The sequence below is a fragment of the Heloderma suspectum genome, chromosome 3 (assembly GCF_057233095.1).
Source record: "Heloderma suspectum isolate Gila_16-S chromosome 3, 16-S_ref, whole genome shotgun sequence".
Lineage (NCBI taxonomy): Eukaryota > Metazoa > Chordata > Lepidosauria > Squamata > Helodermatidae > Heloderma > Heloderma suspectum.
The window spans coordinates 230,240,776-230,261,760 of NC_139460.1; the positions used below are offsets into that span (position 1 = coordinate 230,240,776).

Below are 20,985 nucleotides of genomic sequence, written 5' to 3' on the forward strand. Positions count from 1 at the left end.
TAGCATGCCTACTTAACAAACAAGGAAGGGTTTGTTAGTGTGTCATTTGAAATGGGGCTGCTGGTTTGTTTCTTCAAAAGAAGCCAGGAATTGTAAACCAAGATTGTAGTTCTGACTTGTCAAATGAGTAACAAGCCCTGTTTTGTTGTCACACGAAGTTATTCCTGATTGTATATGGTTGTGTCGCTACGATTTTGCTAGAACTGTAGTTTTCATTGCACAGGGCACATATTGGAGGTTTGTGGCTGGATGTACACTTATATGTACATCACATCACTTGATGAGTCATCACTTTGTAACATAGTTGACTGCGCAAATGTCTCCATTGACAATTATTGCATTGGAGTTAATATGAAAGCAAAGCCTATCTGGTGTCTGATCCAGGATGTCTATGTTATCACACATCATCATAATAGCATTTATATCATCATCATCATCATCATCAATATATAGTACTTTTACATATATCATCAGTATATAGTACTTTTTGCTTTCTAAAAATTTAGAGTTTCAAATTACTTCACATACATTATCTTGGTAACCTTTATGATAATGCTGAAAGGTAGATCACTTTTACCATCCCCATATTACAGAAAGGACTTTGCTGAAAGAGTGGCTTGTTTAAGGCCAACTAGTGAGTTCATAACTAAGGCAAGATCTGAACCCAGGGCCTTCCAATTCACAGCTTATACAGCAATCCTTATACATGTCTACTCAGAAGCAAGCCCCATTAATTTCAATGGCACTTACCACCAGGTAACTATATATAGGATTGCAGCCTCAGGGTAGTATCCAATAGGGGCCATGCACACAAGGCATGGGCCCTGGTCTGCGCGCAGCCGTGATATAGCGCTTCAGGGGGCAAGCCCTCACATGAGCAAAAAAAAGCTCATGCCCCTTCCAGAAACCAGCATTTTTGCTCGCGCTGGGGCTTCGCCCTGGAAGTGCTATATTGCGGCCATGTGCATACCTGAGCTGGAGGGGACTGGGCACATGCAGACTGGGCTGGCGAGGCTGGCCATGCACGCAGGCCCTTATTGGATTCTACCCTTAGTCCTTTACTTACTACTGTACACTGTAGTGCACCTGAGCAATTATATTTGCTTTTTGTATGTTTAGGTTTGACCCTATACATGTCACACAGTTAAATAACTAAAGCTGAAGTAAAGAAGATGTGAAGAACACAAAGTAATGTCAACAATAAGGTGTATAATTTTTTGTAGTTTATATAATAACATGATCTCAGTTATACAGCATTTGAATAAGCTACAGATACATTCATAATAAAATAGTTAAAAGAGTTCGGTGTGATATAATGTGTCAGATAACATGATGCCTGGCCGCTTAGGAATTTGAAATAGCCTTGGCTGCTCCAGGCCTTGATGCCGCCACTTAGGAATTTGAAATACATATTCATATCTGCTCAGAAGAGGCTTCTCAAAATCTGAAATGCATAGAGCTCAGTACATTAATATATTTTGATTTGAAGTTATAGATTTTTGGAAAGTGAAGGGTAATAACCCTCTACAAACTTTTTATTGCAAGTCACTTTGAGAATTTTTATAAAGAAAAATGACTAATAATTTTAATAAATATTTTTTATTAATAATAGGTCAGGAAGCACATTATCATTTTGGTATCCAGTCAGGCACTATGAATCACAGATGAGTGCGCCTTATGATTTAAAACGTAGAGAATGATTGTTACTCATGAAAGCAATCTTCCAGTTACCAGTAGAGACGCTTGCAGAAATGAAGAACAATTCATGAACAACCTATTAGTCAGAAGTTTGTACTGAGCACAGAGTGTGTTGCGTTGCCTCTTGAACAATATTGGCGCAGGAAGAAGCAGCTGACAAATGTTAGTGTTGGATCTGCTACTGATTTTCAAGTACTGTGATCTCTCACCAGCAGTTGGTTAGAAAATATAAAACTTGATGTACTAACGAATGGAACACTGGCAAGGCCTGCTTTTATTCCAGTAAGACATAAATGATAGGCTGCTGGAAACAGGTTTTAGTTGGTCTTTTCTAATAAGGAAGGGATCAGTTCACACACTGGTGAATCTGTTAGGAAGTAACCCATGATCTGACTTCTGCTTTTCTTTCACCCCTTTTTGGATATAAGTGCAGCTGCCTGGCAGGGATTATTCTTTTTTAGAATAAAATGTTACTATAATAACACAACTGAGAAGCATTTGGAGCAATCCTATCACAGTGAAAGTATTGAAGCACTCCGACTGTCTGCCTTGACACCTGTGGAAATGCTCAGACTTCGTCTAGAGGAAAAGCAATATTCAAAGCCAATGAAAAACTAGCAAAGTTTGTGCAGCTCTGCTGGATGCATATGCAGATACAAAGGAACTGGCTCTTAGTGCATACTCCAGCTGTTCCCAAACTGGTACCATCCAGATGTTTTGGACCTTGTGATGTTACACGTCTCTATGTGTATAATCTGTAAGTATAGCAACGTTTTCCTGTTATGAGTCTATGGTTATGGTCATGTTATATCTCTGTCTTTTATGGTACGAAAGATGAGTGACTCGGAGAATGGTGGATTTGCATATGTGTGATGATTGGCTGAGAGAGTGAAGTGGGGTGAGGTGTGTGTGCTATATAAAACCGTGTTCTGTGTTGAGACGGTCAGATAGTGAAAAGAGAGTTAGTGAGGGAGAAGATCAGAAATAGGATAGAGATAGGGATTTGATGTGAGATGGTTTAGATCTGAGCTAGGATTTATGAGAGGCAGCATGTTAGGATTGAAAACAGAGAGAGAGAGAGAGAGAGAGAGAGAGAGAGAGAGAGGTCTGTGGTAATTGCGAGGGGTTTATTTGAGCATGTGATCTACAGTACTGTGTATGAGAGAATATATTGATAAAGCCATTAAGAGTTACTTGTTTATTATTCAACAACTTATTTGCTGCGGTTAATAAAGTTTATGTGTTTAATCAAATCCTACACCTTCTGCTCAGGGCTATGTAAGGGGAAGGTATAAAGGGAAAAGTACAAGATTGTAAGTAAAGTCTGTGTGTCCTCATAGACAGAGGACTGAGTAAATGGTTGGACTTAAAAGGTCCCGGTGGCAGCAAAACATGGTGTGTGTGAGAGAAGATGGTTCTTGCTGGGGGTAAGAAAGGCCTTAGAGAAGGGGAATTGTCACTAGGAGAAGGCAGGAACACCACAGACCTCAACTCCCATCAGTCCCAGCCAGCATGGATATTGGTCAGGAATGCTGGGAACTGTAGTCTAAAACATCTGAAGAGCACCAGGCTGGGGGAGACTGGCATACTCAATTCCTGCTAGAGTGAGTAAAGTAGCATCTGCTTTTTCTTTTAACAGCACAGAATCAGTATGTGGAACCAAGATGGACTTTCAGTACTTGACCCCAAATTCCCAATCCCCAGTTTCTTCAGTGCTTCATAGAAAATTACAGGGACACATGTGCAAAGAAACTGACTTCTGACGCTTTGGCAGTGTCCCTGTGGTGCGACGGCACTGTAGACAAAGCCAGGATTAACAAAATTTATATAATGGGAATTCATTACCTAAATCTGGTGATGATGAGCTGTATTTTCCAGGTGCCAGTGTATTCTCTATGTGTGGCTGCACTGCAAAAGGTGTACTGGATGCAGCTGAACATGCCTGCAGCAATTCAGTTAGATCTGCAGTGTCTAGGCTGCAGTGTCTAAGCTTCATACATGCATCTTCCTTGGTCCCAAATGGAGTGTTGGGTTTGTGGGCTCTCTTCCAGACCAAAAATGAAGAATAATGATCAAAAACATTCACAAGATGATGTTATCCCATTTGGTTCACTTTCTTGTATTATCTGATGTATAAGAAATGTGACAACCCTCATGGCACAACTTTTGGGGATTAAGCCTCATAGTGCTAATGTTAAATGTCTCATCAGCATGAGCATCACACTGGAATCCATTAACAGCCAAACTGTCAGTTGATTCATAAAATGAATACCTCTACATTGAACAATATACTGCCATTCATAGAATGGGATCCTAGGGCATCAGTGCTCCTCTGGATTAAAAAAATGAGACTACTGAACCAAAGACATGACTAAAGCAAGAGAGAAGAGGTAATTTAAGGGGATTTTCTCAGAGGCTTGGAAGCAAAACTGCTTATCTCACCCCAGGGCTGGCCCTCTGATGAGGCGGGGTAAAGTCCCTGCCTCAGGCAGCAGAGTGGGAGGAGCAGAAAATTGCACCACTCTCCCCCCTTGCCAGCAGGCCCCCCCGCCTCTTGCAAGTGTATGGAAGAGCCTTGTCAGCTGCTCTCCTGCTGTTGCATTTGCCACAGCAAGAGAGTGGCCGATGGGGCTCTCCAGAGCAGCCACCCTCTGGAGAGCTGCATCACTAAGGAAGTGGGTGGTGCAGCTCTTCAGAAAGCTGGCCAGGCCAAAATGCCTGGCTTTGAGGGAGTCTTTCCTCAGAGGCAGGCATTGTGCGAGGGAGGGGGGGTCCCAGGAGATTGCCTGTACATTGATTCCAGTGGGGACTTTTCTTCTTTTTTAACCCCCCCCCCCCAGGGATGTGTGAAAGTTTGGGAAGGAAAATGGGAGGGGAGGAGCTTAATATCCCCTCCCCTGAATTGCCACAGTCCTGGTCCAAATCAGGGCCACACACACTTACACTCAAATAAGTAAGCCAATCACACATAGCTCTGTCTATGCATGATTAGCAGAATGTTTAATTTGGCCCTTAGTTTCCAGTTTCCTGGCTTTATGGAGCTTGAGCCAATTTGAGATAGTCTTAACTCTGGTCCTAAACTGGCAGGGTTTTTTTTAATCATTGAATATTTACGTAGTTCAAAAGTACTGGTGAAAACCTCTGGCTGAAACTAGGCATTTCAGGAGAAATGGAGCGGCCATGGCTTCTTGTCTTTCTCCTTTCTTGGGAGTAGGATTATTTTTAGTATTACTGATATGTAGTGTTATTTCTCTGCTCCCAGTGCCAACAGCCAATGATGGGAGCAGGAAAATAGACAGCGTGATAATGTCAGATCAGGCATTGCATATTATATTAAATGTTACCAGGAAAAGGAAGAACATTTCAGGATATGGGGATCAGGTAAGAGTGCATTATGATTTAATATCAAATGCCACCTCTTTCCTGCTCTCCTGCCTGTCTAATCATATAATGTACACATTCTCACCAGTTTTTCATTATGAAAAACTTAGCACGATACTGTTGTTTTGTATTTTATGATTATTAAACTTGTTTGCAGTTCTGCATTACACATTGAGTAATTTCTAATGAGATTAACCTTGTAACTTCGCAGTCAGTCCTGTAATAATGGCATAGGAATTATGATTTAAAATTGTTGCCATCTGAAGGGTAATGGTTTGGGAAGCTGTGTGATGATTACACGGGAACAAATGCAACATCTCTGCTCTGGCAGAAGGCACTGGCTGCCTTTTGGAAAATTACATTCTGCATTTGCCATTTATTTAAAGGTTAGCTCAAAACTGGCTGCAGAATTTGCTTCTGCAGGAGGAGACCAGGACAATTTTGCAGATGAGAAGAGTTCATTATAATGGATATTCATAATTGCTCAAGGAATTCAGAAGCACCAGCCTTCTTGAAAAGCCATGGGATTATTAACACAAAGCCAAAGGTTCTCTGGTGAGAACTTTTGACTTGAAATGTAGGATGGGGGTTGAGGTGTAAAACTTGCCCTGAAACCATCCCTCGCCAACTCATTTTTATTTTTTTTGCCGCTGCCTCCTCCCACTGGGGGTAGCATTCTTTCGGGTGGGTGGCAGGTGCTATTTTTATTTTCCACATGGTCCGTGAGAGTGCCATGTCATTATGTAGCATCATCCCCAAGTGCCTCCTGGGAAAATTGTGGCCACCATCTATCCAGAAGAATGCTGCTAGTAGCAAGGGCCAGATTTGTTGTGCCCCCTTTTTGCTACTCCCTGAAAATCAGTGGAATGCCCCGCCCCCCTGACCACCTGTAAATGGTGCAAGGGGGAGGTTTGGATCAGTACAAAAGATTATACAAAAAGTCTTCCGATTTTATAGGTTTTGGAGATTCTGACTTTGGGACTTGTTCTTTGTGCTCCCATGGTAGCTTTCCAGAGGAAACAGCTGCTGGGAGCTGTCCTCATGAGCGGAAGGCAATGGCAAACCACCCTGCTATAGTCTGCCACGAAAATGCTATCGCAAGCGGTGTCCCTCTAGGGGTCAGTAATGACGCGGTGCTTGCACAGGAGGAAGCTTTCCTTTTCTTAGAGCAGTTGGAATATCTTCGTGACAGATGACGTCATCAACAATCCGCTGCCAACCAGCCACTTCCCTCTTGAAAAGCTGCATTTTCTGAAACTCCTTTTACTCTGACTTTTTTTTTACTAAAAGTGGCTCCCTGGTGGTTTTGCCACAGTGTGCCATGTTCCCCCCCCACACACACACACACATTAAATCCTGGACGTGCCCCTGAGACCTGGCAGTGATGTGGGCAAGGGGGTGGGATGCCCCATTCTCTCTTGTTTTCCCCAATGGAATTAGTTTTTCCCATTGAGAAAATCCGCAAGAGCACAGCAGCAGCCCCTCACATTACCACAGTAGTGGGGACACTCAATCATCTTAGCTAGCCTACTTTTAATCTTTAACATATCCCGCCTTCTGTGCATGTTTACTCAGAAGTCAGAAATAAATCTTACCCCCCTGCAGTGAAAGGGTTAAAGGCTAACTTTAGTAACTCTCCCTAAAGCGCTGTTTTGCTTCTGTGATGCTCTCTTAAATCACTATTGTGATGTTGTGCTTTTTTGATGTCCTTTAGTTTCTCTGTCGTTATGTCAAATTCCTTCTCCATTTTATCCCAGTAATGATCTTTCAGGTTTACGGGAGCTTCTCATTGCGAGCAGGGAGAAGGAGAAAGGGAGAAGGGGTGGTGATGGTGGAAGCAATAGGCAAAAGTGCACACATGGGGAAAAATGGGGTGGGAGCAATAACTCCGCAGCAGAGATGCAGTGAAATTGGGGTGGAGGAGCCTCAGGAGCCTTCAGATGCTGCACTGGAGAACTGGGGATTTTGGTTTCTTCAGGCAAATCTGCACACATGAGGAAAATTAGTTGCTCTCCATTCATAATGTAGTACCAGCGGGGAGCTTGGACAGGGATGGGAAACAAGGCTCTCTCATGGAGCAGCCCCTACCAGCTTGATGACGTTCAGTTCTATTTCCCACCCCTCACCCAGAAGTATGTTCTTCTCAAGCATTGAAAACCAGATTTTAAAGGTACGCTACACTCAGCTTATCTTGCTTCATGTGTCCCTGATGGACCAAAGCCAGTTCCATGAAAATCCAGGTAATACTCCAACGCACTTCTCCTTCCGTTCTCATGAAGATTTCCCCCCACCCCCAGTCTGGCTGTGCTGCATTTCAGCACCAGTACTGCAGATGGCTAGAGGATAGTATTGAAGCTATCCTCTTAGCAAGGGTCAGGTGACATATGGGGCCAATAGGATTCCATCCTGATCTATAAAGCTTCTGCCTCTGACCTGGCTCCTCAGTCTGAGTATCTTATTGCTCTGGTACAGGCTGATGTGCTCTCAAGCAGTTCCTACCACTAACTTACAGCTGAATAATGTTGGTTCACCATTTTCTCTTGTTGTTAGACTACTGTAATGTTCTCTGTGTTGGGTAGCTTGAATATTGGCTTGAATACTGACTAAGATGCTGGCAGGAAAATAGCTCTGTTCATGTGTTATGCCCTGTTCACGTGTTATGCCCTGTTCACGTGTTATTGTCTTTGTAAACTCCCCAGAGAGCTTTGGCTATTGGGTGGTATAGAAATGTAATAAATGAAATGAAAAAATGAAATGAAATGCCTGAACAGGAAATCTGAACCTTTGTAGAGCATGGGGCTCTGCATGCCATCCCCATCCCTAATGACCCTGCATGTACAGGGACCCCCCTCCCAGTTCCTGATGTGGTGAGGTCCAAGGGGGTATTCTACTTGTGTTTGCTTGAACACAAGTAGAACCGTCTGCACAATCAGGAACCCTGATAAAGCAGGACTGAGTAGAGAATTCCACACTTATTCAAGCGAATGTGAGTAGAAGCACCCTTCAGACATTGGGCTAAGCTCTGCAAGTGTTTTATCTCAGAACTCTAACTTCTGGCTCATGAACGGGACACATGACACACACACCCCGACCCATTGTGCTGATTTTGTTTCTCCCTCAATATTCCATTATTATCCAAGCCACATTTATGACTTTTTTCACCAGTCCTTGCGGTTTCCATGCGCTACAAAGATATGTGTGTTCTAGCCTAGCAGTATTATAACTCTTACTGGTAGGCGTGGCTTTAAAGTTGTAGAAACTATTTTGCAATGTTTTTTCCACCTTCTTCTCCCCGCATCTCTTTTTCTTCCTGCTTTCGTTCCCTGCTCTTTCCTAGCTCTGATTTTTATGGGATTTGCAGGCAGGAATAAAACAAACAAATACAAGCAAATTCACAAAAATTGACACCATGACTTCCCCACATTTCCCCATTTCCCCCTACATCTTTTCCCTCCTCCTCCATGAATTATTTTTTGGCAGCTATTTTTGATGCGTGTACAGAGCTGATCAGTTGTGAATTACTGCACAATTTATTTTAAACTTCCATTACTGCACACCACTGAAGGTACACATGCAGTCAGTGGATTAGAGAGTGGGGGGGGGGAACTGAAATAACACCATATCCTACCATTTCTCCTTCAGGTGCGGCACTATATTGAGGCTTGTATCAAATGCTCGTGCTGGAAACATGAAAAATAGAACACAGTGCTTTGTGACCTTCTGAACTCCTTCTATTTCTCCTGTAATTAGAAGTCTATGCATTTGTGCGTGGCACTTGGTCACATTATAAACATGCTTGATAGTGCACTATATCGATTACTCCCAGAACAATTATTGTGTTTGGAAAAAAATATGGGTACAGTTGTGCCGTGCACACAAAAGGTGCTCTGGTGTAGATCCTCCTCTTGCTACTCAACATGGCAAGCTGAGGAACAGGTAAGGTGGGAGGTGGGGGGTTGAGGCTGCCATGCACACTCCCATATTCCCTACAGGGGTTCAGATTTCCTGCTCAGGCATAATGCATGAACAGGTCTAATATAGATAATGGAAGATCCACAGTAATGTATGTGAATGTGGTTTTAGTATTCATGCAGGAAAAAGGGGCAGTAGAGTTTGAATGCATATAAACTTTGACTTGATGAGTAGTTGTAAAGTCATGATGGTTACCAAATCACTATTCAGAACAGGCACATTAATAATTCCATCATACTTATGCCTTAATCTTCCTGAAGTACATTATTGTGCTAAAGTGGCTATGTTAGGTTTAGCAACAGTGGGTCTCCTGGAACAAACATCCCCACTGCCACCAAAAGGTACAACCAAAGGGTGCCACCTAGGTTCTCGCAGTTGGCAGCCTAGGGGAGAACAGCGATATGGAAGGATTTGTCTGTAGCAACAGGACTTTGTAATAGGCAACTCTCACTAGTAGGACAACCTTGGCCCTGTACTTCTTACTCTATTATTCAAGTGTCTTTCCAAGAGAAATAGTTGCAGACCAGGGGCTCTGTCTTAATATTGCTTAGTTTATTTGTACAGATCTATTTGCTGGCCAATTTTGTTCTACAATCTTTATTTTTAGTCCCATATAAAGGCCATCTGTTCTGTGATAGCAAAGCATAAATATTTTTTAAAGTAGCTTTTCATTAGCTCACACATACCTTAGAAAAATATGTTTGTACACAGTACAGTTTTTAAATAAGTTTTGGTTCCATGACTTTGGTTATTAATAGATTTTTAAAGACCATACTGTATGGGTGTCCCACTAGGAATTTTACACTGCAATCCTATCCATGTCTATTCATAAGTAAGCCTTACTGAGTTCAATACAACCTACTTCCAGGAAAACGTGTATAGGATTGCAGCCTTAGCCCTTGTTTACTGAAAATCCTGTTGTAGAATAAACAACAAAGAGTCATGTGTTATGAGAAAGATCGTGACACACAGCGGCATTTGCCATATTCTTACAGCTATCCCTTTGTAAAATGTTACGTTCTGAGCTGCATAACCTTTCAGATGTCAGCTTTCATTAAGCTCCCTGTCATTTTGCAAAACTTGAAAAATGGCACTTTACTTCTGGCTTAATTGATTAGCTCTGGGTTGGCTGTGGGCCAAGTTTCCCAAAGAAGACCTTTATGGAGCTTGCCTTTTTTTAAATGTTGCCAATGTAAAGGGGAACAAAGGAATAGAAACTTGTATGTGTTTGTATTTTGATATAGCTTGCTAATCTACTGCACAAGAAAGTTCTATCACTCCTTAGCTACTACTGTTTAGCATTTATATTCCGATAGCTCTGAGAAAGAGAATCTTCCTGCTTAACAGGTGGAGCTGTAGTGAAGACCTTGGTAGACTTATAGTGCAATACTGTGTATGTTTACTCAGAATTAAGTCCCCCTGTGTTCAGTGGATTTATTCACAGGGAAGTGTGCATAAGATCGAAGCCTTGAAGTAACATCTGATGCAGCAACATAGAACTGGGTATGTAGCTGAAGCAAAGATGTCAAAGGAGCCCTATTCAGGCTTTCTGTATCTGTGTAGAGTAAATGCACGAGGAGGGGGAGTGCTCTCCTTGTGCATTTCTGTCACCCTCTCCGAGTAGAGACTGAGTCACCTGTATCTGTGGAGGCTCTCTCAATCATGCAGAGACCTTCCACAGATACCGGAGGCTCTCCTTTTCAGAAAGTCGCCCTTCACAAGAACATGGCAAAAGAAATGTGTGAGGAAGGGTGCAGACTTAGAGCGCTCCCTCTCCTTATGAGTTTACTTTACACAGATACAGAACATCTGAATAGGGCTTAGATGAAGGACCAATCTACAAAAAAATGGCAACTTTGCTTTATTTGTGGTTCTTCAATTTATTATTGCTCTTTCTTCAGACTCATTTTCTGAAATAAGATATATTGACTTCAAAACTGAAAAAACCCTGTTATAAAAAATGCACACACAACCTTAGAAACTCCCCTTTCTACCAATCCACATAAAAGTGAATCCCATATAAATGACTGTGGTTATATGACGCCTCTCTATGCTTTCTAAGCCTAATGTATATAACCAGCTTTAATAAGCTACCTAAAGAGGTACAGTTAGCTCTGAAGATCATCACTCCTGATTTGTCTGTTTTTTGGTTCTTGTTTCTTTAGAGTTCTCTCCATGTACTCTCATTGTAGTCTCTTCCTGTGTAAAGTAATGCCTTTGCATAGAGCCAGGCTTTAGATTTGTATGGGTCCAATGAAATAAACATTCAGAAGAGCCACAAAGCTGCCAGCACTGTAGAGTAGAGTCTACCTGCCTACCACTCCAGTAGAGTCTACCTGCCTACCACTCTCTCCACTGCAGAGACGTGGAACAGGTCTGATCAGGCCTGGCATGAAGGGTCAACAAGGCCAGGCAGCTGCTGAGGGCCCACAGGCTCAGAAGGGTCCATCCCTGCCAACCCCCAAGACCCTTCACTCAGCAATGCTGCCAGCTGCCCTCTGGAGAGCCACATCAGCAAGAGAAAGGGGCCAGCACAGCTTTCAGAAAGCTGGCTAGATCCAAATGCCTGGCTTTTACAGATTCTGTACCAGGAGTCAAGCAAGGATGTATTTTAGCTCCTGTTTTGTTCAGCTTGTATGTTAATATCAATGAGCATTTAACGTCTTCAGTTTATTATGCCCCCAAATTGGCTACAAAAACTATCTCTACAGCAGATAATGCTGTACTTCTGTCTGAGACTAAAGTAAGTCTAAGAAGACTATTGAGGGCATTTTCTTAATACGATCAAAAGGAACACATAGTGGTGAATCATAGTTAGGCAAATGTAACAGTGTTCTTTAAACAACATGGACTCCATATATGGTATTTGGATAAACAGTCAATTGAACAAGTTAAAGTATTTAAGTATCTGGGCATGGTTTTTCAGCCATCAGGAGCATGGCTTGCTCAACAGGAATATGTTGTGGAAAAAGCTTTGCAGAGCAATAAAATTTTAATGCATTTTTTTATATGAAAGGTCATAATTATATACCTTCAGTGCTTCACATTTTTAAGGCTAAGCCCTTAGCCCAACTATTTTATGGAATATTCAAGTTTGGGCTGATGCTAATTTGAAACAACTAGAAGTTGTGCAGTCCACATTTCTTAGTCTTTCCTGCCCCAGGTTGTGTCCCAAATGCCTCCATGAGACTGGAAGCTGGTCTACCTTCTATTTCTATACAAGCTTGGCTTAGGATATTCAAGTATTGGCTATGGCTCAAGTTATCCTCTTCTGGATTGCTTCCTTTAGTTTTCCTCGACTCTCATGAGAGCAGCTGGTTGAAAGCTGTTAATCGCAGGCTCTGCTCTTTTGGCCTTTTTGGCCTTTCTACGCAACAGTTACTAACTCTTGGTTTTAGTAAAGTGAGGGACTTCTTGAGGCAGCATCTTTGACATTGAACAACAGAACAATATCACAAGAAAAAGTATGCCTCTGGTATTACTGTTTTCCAGTAGTGTAGTGGCAAATTCAGAAGTGCAGGGTCCGTTCATGACAGTCACAGCCATGCCCCTCACAGCCATGCCCCCTTCTAAGATATACAGCCTTGTAAGATATACAGCCTTCAACTGGGATCCAAAAACAGTGCACCTGAAAGTAAGGCAGTGGTAATTCAGTTGGATGTTTGAGAAAAAATGCAGGGGTGTTAATCTTTTTCACTCACTCACACACAAACATTTTAGGTTTTCAAAATATGATACTCTATGGAAGTTTCACCCTCTCAACTCAGGCTGTATGGACAGATCCCTAAACAGCCCCCTTGCACACTCCCTTAGTGCCCCAACATTACCCATTAGCCTTTCCTAAGCTCCTTCATTATACCTCTCCCATCCCGCAACAGAAATGTCCACATACCCAGCTGGATTGAAACACACACACACACCTTCTTTCTCTTCTCCCCCCAACTTATTTTTTTTCTGTTTTCCTTCCCTCCACCAGGGTTTGTTTGTCCAGCCAGATACATGCCAACCTTGTACCAGAAACTGTAGCTGACAGAGCAGGTTGCATTTGGCAATACTGCTTACTGTAGAAATTAACGTTCAAGAATTAACACTGCAATCCAATGGGTGTTTATTTTGAATTAAATTTACAGAGATCTTGGGAAGGCAGCTAAGGCTGCAGTCCTATGCACACTTACCTGGGAGAAAGCCCAATTGGCAGTTGAACATAGTGGGACTGACTTCTGAGTAAACATGCATAGGATTGTGTGATAAATCCTAGAAACTGGCACAAACCAGCCACCTGCCCTGCCCCATAAGTAAATAATGGTGGCAGCACCCCCTACCCCCCGCTGCTGCCATGGCCAGCAGCAGCAGCCCTGAAATGGGTGTCTGGTGTTGCAGGACACAAGGGCAGTGAGGGCAGCGCTGGGCATGCAGGCACGGAGCAGAGACAGGCGGAAAAGCCAAGAGATGAGGAGGAGAAGGGGGGGGGGCGAGAGGAGACTGCAGAGCTCCCTCTCTCACTCCCTTTGTCTGTCTGGCTCTGAGTAGTAGACAAGAGGCAGCTGCCCGCACTCCCTCTGCTCCCTCCTTCCCTAGCAGACTGCGACCCTGCTTGGGGCTGGCTTCAAAAAAAGTGCCAGAGCAAAGCCCTGGCGCGACCTGCCACCACTACACCGCTGCTGTTTTCCATCTAGCCCCCCCCCCGACATCTTACTTGCAAGACCTAACAATTTCCATAGAGTATTATCAGGGTTACTTGAGGGTCGTTTTAAGAGAATTCCAGTGGAAAGTTGCATGGTGATTGAAATACTAGCTCATGTATTGTTGTTTTGCTCCTTCTGTAAAGTTTTGCAGAAAGAGTTAATTAGCCCATGTCTCTCTTCTGATCTCTATGTATCTTTCCTACTTGCAGACCAAGATAAATGGGTGACAGCAAAGTCTACAAAATTTTTGGCAGCTGCCATTAAAATAAGTCTATTATGGTGCCGAATCTTAAGTCTATTTTTTTAATTAGTCTGCCAGTTTTATTTGATTATTAGTGTTTTATATTTGATGTATGTTGTGGCTGGTGTAAATAAATTTTAGTCTGATAGTTTTATCTGTTTTGTGTATGATGCTGCAGTGGCTTGTGGCTAATGAAAATAAAATTTCATTCTGTTCTGAATGAGTGTGTGTAAGAGAATGTATGTGAATGGGTGTGTATACACATCTCTCCTGGCCCCAATAACTGCTTGCCCACTCATGTGGCTCCCAACAGGTTCCTCAGGGGCAAAAGTGGCCCCTGACTCCAAGCGTTTGCCCACCTCTGTCGCAGAGCATTAAGTGATACAGAATTTAGCATACAGACTAGCCTTCTGTGATACTGTGATGCTAAGAAAATGGAAATTTAAAAATCTAAAATGTCTACAAAATCTCTGCTTCTCAATTAAAACTGAAATGTATGCATTATTTTCTAATTAGAACAATAATGAACGATTTACAACTACAAGATAGTACCTGATATTACGTTAGAATAGCATTTTACAATTTCCAGTTGTTTTTATATCTGCTTTTATATTGACATGTTAAATATTTCATTTGAAGATAGTAGAGGCAAAATAATAGGAATCCATGCCCATTTTGCACAAGTGAAATAGCTGTTTATTTCTCTGAAGTTTTGATGGAATCTAAATCAGCAAAAGGAAAAACTGAAGATATATTATAGGTGCACAAAAAAATGGATGCAGTCAAATTAAAACTATACTTTGAGAGAAAACCTTTAAACTGCTGTTTCTCAGCCACTTTGCAGCCAAACTTTTTTTTTAAATGGCTTACTTATGATTCTCACCATGGAGACGCTCTATGGAGGATTTCATGAAGGTATCATGAGGTCTTTCCCAGCCCCATCCTGGACATGCCAGGGACTGAACCTGAAGCTTTCCCCATTCAAATCATGTGCTCTGCCAATACTTGCCCCAGAATTCCTAACCAGTGACTGAGGTTAAAAATCTTTCAAAGCTGTGCTAAAATCATAATGAAGATTGTACAATGTTCTTACTTTTTAAGTATCATTATGAATTGGTTTGCAGCAGGCAACTTTCAAGTTGACTGTCTATATATAATTTTGCAGGTAGAAGCTATATGTTTCAGATATACTTCTACTGCGGCATGGAGGGAGCTGGGGAGAGCTCTGGCCCCAGCCCCTCCACTCCCAACCATTGTGTTGATGGGTGTGATGGCGCTGGAAATTACTCAAACTTCTTTATGCAGCAACTCCCCGCTTCTAGGGCCCAGATCAAATGCCTTGGTACTGTTTCTCAGTGGTTAGGCCATGTGGAGAGAGAAAACCCTCTCCCTGGGGCTTGGTCAGAAACCTCCCATCCAGATTAGAAGAAGGAGAAGTAGTAGTAGAATTTATTATCAGAAAAGCTTTTACAGAGACAGAAGAAGAAGAGAGGGTACATTTAAATAGAAAACAAACCTGAGCCGTTAACTATCTAATCTGCACAGACTCCAAACTTACTCCCGTATGATAGTCACTGGGGAATGTTTCATGAACCACCTCCTCCTTGCTGGGAGGGGAGCCAGGGCCCAGAACAATACAGTGTCCAGCTACCAATGGACCTCCAGTCTCAAAGGAACAGGGACTCCACATCCTTCTGTCAGAGTTAGCCAGAGGAGGAGGGCAAACGAATCACATACCCAGCCCTGGCCAACAGTGTTCTGCTGCCTGAGGGGAGAACATGTGCCACCACTGCAGCACACCTCTTCCCGCTGTCTCAAGCCCCTTCCTGGCTGCTGGGCTCTCATGAGAACTTGGCTGGGACTTATGATAGCTCAGCTGGCTGGGCCTTGCAAGAGCTCAGCCAGCCAGATGAGCCCCATGGCAGCACAGCTAAGGGGAAGGGGAGGACGTGAGAGAAACAGGGTGGGTGGCTGCTCCAGAGAGCCCCACTAGCTGCTCTCTCACTGTGACAAATGCCATGGTGAGAGCTGCTGGAGGGGTTCTCCAGAGCAATTTGCCACTCCTCCTGCTCCATGGCCTAATGCAAGCACCTCAGTTTGCCTCATGATAGGGCTGGCTATGCACCCACCTGCTCCTGAGTAGGCTAATATGGGAAAGGGGCCACCTGTTAATTAAGGGAAAGATACTTAGTCCAGTTCCAAAAAGTTGACTGTCTTAAAGAGACTTGCTAGAAGAAACCAGGTGCGGGAAGACAGCACCACACCACAGTGGAGAAGGTCTGCAATGGCATTGTAATCTCATTCAGTGAAATAGGGAAACAGTGTCGTTTGCAAACCTTCCTCATCAACCTGGGCAGGTTGGGAGTGGAGGGACCAGAGTGTGTGTCTCCTGCTCCTTCCACTTTTACAGGATAGCCCTTTTCAGTGAATTCCTGAAGACGGCTTATACAGAAGGGGGATTTTGTATTTTTCCCCAGTTTGGATGAGCAGGCTTCACATCGGAGTCTTCTCTTGTAAAGCTTGCCTGCTTTGCATCTGGGAAGCAATGTAGAGTTATCGGCAGTACAAAGAAACAAGCTGACTCTTCTGAATCTAGACCACTCAGCAGGACTTCCTGAACACTGTGTTTTCAGTTTGGAGAGGATTGAACAAAAAGTCGAAGTCTGCACTACAGGAACCCTAATTAGCTCCATGAGCATATGTATGCTAAAGTCATTAAAAGTGCATTTTTAACTTTAGCTAAGCAAGAGCTTCTCTAAAATGCCAAGTAATAATGTTCAGGGTAAGAAGTATTAATCCCTCCAACATTTAAAAAATTGTGCCATTTCAATGCAAGTTCTTTAAACCGACAAGGAATTAATGTAAGCTGTTGACTACCATAGCTTGGGAATTCAAGAGGGCTTAGTGCTTAAACCAAGACAGTAAGCAATGCTTTTATTAGCACCCTGCTGGTACTTTCTACTAAGTAGAAAGAGGTGATTGTTTTCTGTCTCAAAGATGAAATTGAAATAGCCAACAACATGCTTCTTTTATGCTTGTTATAAAACACATCAGCAAGGAAAAACACAATATGTACTGTAATCCAGACAGGTCCTGGATTTGTTGCCAGTGTTAAAATAGATTACCCATTTCCTCCACGTCTAATATTTTGTAAAATCACACCAAAGTTGTGCTTAACTTAAAGTGGAAGCAGATACATCTCCACATCCAGAGATGTGTGGTTTCTGAAGATACAGAATATCATAGGCAGGTAAATTGGTGTAATTATCATTGCTGATGGACATCAAACTTTGAGTGTGGATCTTTCATACCCAGACATTTAACTGTACGCTAAGACCCACTTACATGTACAATACTACATTTTGTTTACTATTCTAGAGTGATGTTAAAATACAAGGTGGCAAATATCTATGGAAAAATAAATTATATATCCTAGTAGCTCTTTGAATATCCAGGCTAAAATAGTACTTGGAAACAATAAATGCTCATTATCACTCTTATAGAAAATCCTCTAGCTTTGAATACACACCAATGTTTATTCTGTAAGAAATTTTCTACTTTAACCATTGTTAGGCATGAATATTATATGGTCAGCCACTGAATTTCTCAATCCAGCACAAATCCCAGTAACTCTTCTTGACCAACTTCAGTTTGCCTTAGTAAGGTTTCTACAGTAGAAGCAGCGAGATGTGCAAGGAGATTCTGTGGATGTATTTATGCTGGGTGACTTGAACACTGAGAAGGCCCTCTAGAAGACATTGAATAAGATATTTGAAGCAGCCTTCACAGTCAACAGTAGTATGCCCTAAACTTTAAACGATTAAGGTCGCAATCCCATGCATGTTTAGACAGAAAAAAGTCCTACAACTCCCAGCATTCTCCACTAGTATGGCTGGCTGGGGAATGCTGGGAATTGTAGGATTTTTTTCTGCCTAAACATGCATAGGATTGCACCCTAAAAGTTTTAGACTCTCCTCATAAGGAAGCTCACCTCATAAGAAGCTGGCATTTCCACCTAGTCACATGTCTGGTCCTTGACAACCTCCAGCAGAGTGCAAATTTCCTGAGGGTTTCATACAAAAATCCTCCATGGAAACCTGGAGGAATGACATACAGTGGAAAAAATTCACCTTAATGTTCTGGTATATTGTTCTGTGGTATGAATACTAATTCTGATCTTCATCAGAGTATAACAGAGGAAGACTTCCTGCTCCATGTTGAAGTGTTGAAGGAATGGATGCCTCTGCTCTTTGCCTTGGGCCATGTACACTATGCAAGCTGAATACAAAATACATATCAGATATATATGAAATCATTACCTAGTCCAAACAAGGATGGGTTAGAACAGCCTTCCCCAACCTGGTGCCCTCCAGATGTGTTGGACTGCAACTCCCATAATTCCCATCAGCTGTGCTGGCTGGGAATGATGGTAGTTACAGTCTAAAACATCTGGAGAGAACCAGGTTGGGGAAGGCTGGGTTGGAGCATAAACATCACAGGGACCTTAGTAAGACCAGAAACAAATTATCTTCAATAAAAATTGATCAAGCTGTTGAGCAAGAAAAGTGGTATATGGTGGTGGAGTGGAACACTGAAAACACCACTGCTTTCATACTCTGGGTGTTCTCTCTTTCAGAGCTGGGAGAGTATTTTCCTGATAATGACTTGGACATCTTTCCTCAAACTTTCTGCACCATGAATAAGGGCACTCAACACAGATGAATTTTCACAGGCAAATGAGGAATCTATCTGAGGCTGTAAAAACCATTGGAAACCCATTTCTGAATGGCTATCCAAACCAAGAATGCTGTCGTGCACACACTTACTGAACACTGTAAGACTTACTTCTCAGTAAATATATATGGGAGTGGCTGTTAGTAATGTTTGTTAGATGAACATTTGCTGGTTTGAATCAATTGTTGATTCAATCATTCACAAGCGAAGAGATTTAGGCAAAAAGCACCTCCAGGATTCCCATGAGAATGTAATAGAAAATCACACACAAAGACTGTCAGAAATAACCCCCTTGGTCTTTCTAGGATTTCCCCTTCCTGAGTTAAAGTCAAAACAACTGTAAAGTGTTGGACAAATTCCATTACTTGCCTAACCAATCCCTTTTGTACAGCTTAATACCCTAAAATCCCTAAACAGTTTACATTTCAAATGTATTATATTATATATTAAAATATTATAATATATATTGTATTTTTAATGTGAACCCTGTAAAGTACTTTAGGATATTGTTATATAAGGATAAATATTGTTCTATTATATTTGGGATATTATTATATTATAAGCACAAGGTAAAATAATACATAATTAACAGTAAATAATTAAAATATTGCAACAAGATAGCACTAAAGCAGGGCACTAAATTAATCCTTTACAGGTCAGGGATAGCCTGTGTGAATAGATACATTTTCAAGAGACGTTTAAAATTTACCACCATTTCTACCTCTCAAACCACCCACGGGGGTGTTTTTCAACGGCCGAGTGCCACCATTAAGAAGGCCCACTTTTGTGCCATTACCTGGTGACATTCCATTGGTCACAGAACAACCAGTAAGGTCTCCTCAGAAAGTCTTAGAGGTCGACTGCATATATATAGGGGAAGGGGGTCAGCTGGTCCCAAGTTGTTCAGAACTTTGTATGTCAACAACGAAACCTTGAACATGGCTCAGTAGCTACTAGATAGCCAGTGCAGTTCTTTCAGTGTAGATGTGCAGAGTGGTAGGCGGCAGTATTGCAACTGAAACTCTCCCCACGACCTGAGTTCGATCCCAGCGGAAGCTGGGTCCCAGACTCCCAGGTAGCTGGCTCAGGTTGACTCATCCTTCCATCCTTCCGAGGTCAGTAAAAGGAGTACCCAGCTTGCTGGGGGAAAGGTAGTCACGACTGGGGAAGGCAATGGCAAACCGCCCCGCTATAGTTTGCCATGAAAACGCCAGCGTAAGCAGGCGTCCCTCTAGGGGTCAGTAATGACCCAGTGCTTGCACAGGAGGAAACTTTCCTTTCAATATGTGTTTGCTTGTTTGTTTATTACATTTATATCCCACCTTTTTTCCTCCTTAAGGAACCCAAGGTGGCATACATTAACCTTCTCTCCATTTTAGGTGCTTGACTGAGCATTGTAGCTGCTGCATTTTGCACTAGCTGCAGCTTCCGAATCAGACACCAGGGCAGCGTCGCATAGAGTGCATTACAGTAGTCTAATTGTGAGGTTACTGCAATGGCTAGGCCAGGGATAGGCAACCTTTTTGGGCTTGTGGGCACATTTGGCAATTTGAGAAACTGTTGTGGGCACCACCACAAAACAGCTGCCAGGAGAGACATGGCTAGCCACAAAGGACTAATAACTTGTCCAAAAGACTGAGTACAAGGCCGAGGTGGGGTCTGAGCCCAAACAAACTTAACAGCTCCTTTAAGCTCACACTTTTTAATGGCAACAGAATTAATTTATTTTATTAATTTTAAAAACTGGGAGGGTAGGGCACCTTGGTGGTTGCCAAGTTGGGTGACCAGGGACACATTGATGCCCATGGGCACCAAATTGCCTACCACTGGCTAGGTTATCCCTATCCAGGAATGGGCATAGCTGGCACACCAGCTGAAGTTGGTGATCAATTAGTATGTGTGCCAACCCTGGAAAACCAAGTTCAAGAATTTGGATAGAGTTCGAGGCATATTTTGACACAACAATCTCCTTTATGGACAAGGACAAAAGGTCACCACAGTTGACTAGGCGGTCATATAGAGACATGAGATACTTTTTGCACCTGGTCTTTCACCCCTTTGGACAGCTATGTTAACAGTGCCATCCTACTGGGAAGTAAGTCCCATGGAGCTCAATGGGACTTAGTCCCAGGTACATGTGTAGAGGTCTGTGGCTTAGACTCTTATCATTTCCAGAATCTAGAACAGACGTGCAGAACCTCTTTCAGCCCAAGGGCCAAATTCAGTTTCAGAGAACCGATGGGGGGGGGTGCATTCCAGGGGTCGGTGGGGCTG

At 42.6% G+C, this 20,985-nt stretch overlaps 1 protein-coding gene across 1 annotated transcript in view; it reads left to right on the top strand.

Annotated features, from left to right (window-relative positions):
- The first annotated feature begins 2,117 nt into the window (after nt 1-2,117).
- Nucleotides 2,118-20,985, top strand: part of STK32C (serine/threonine kinase 32C) — a 173,658-nt gene continuing 154,790 nt past the window's right edge. The window contains exon 1 of the mRNA XM_084841935.1: nt 2,118-2,455. Within this exon, the coding sequence (XP_084698061.1) occupies nt 2,428-2,455 (28 nt within the window). The 5' untranslated portion in view covers nt 2,118-2,427. The remainder of the gene's footprint in view (nt 2,456-20,985) is intronic.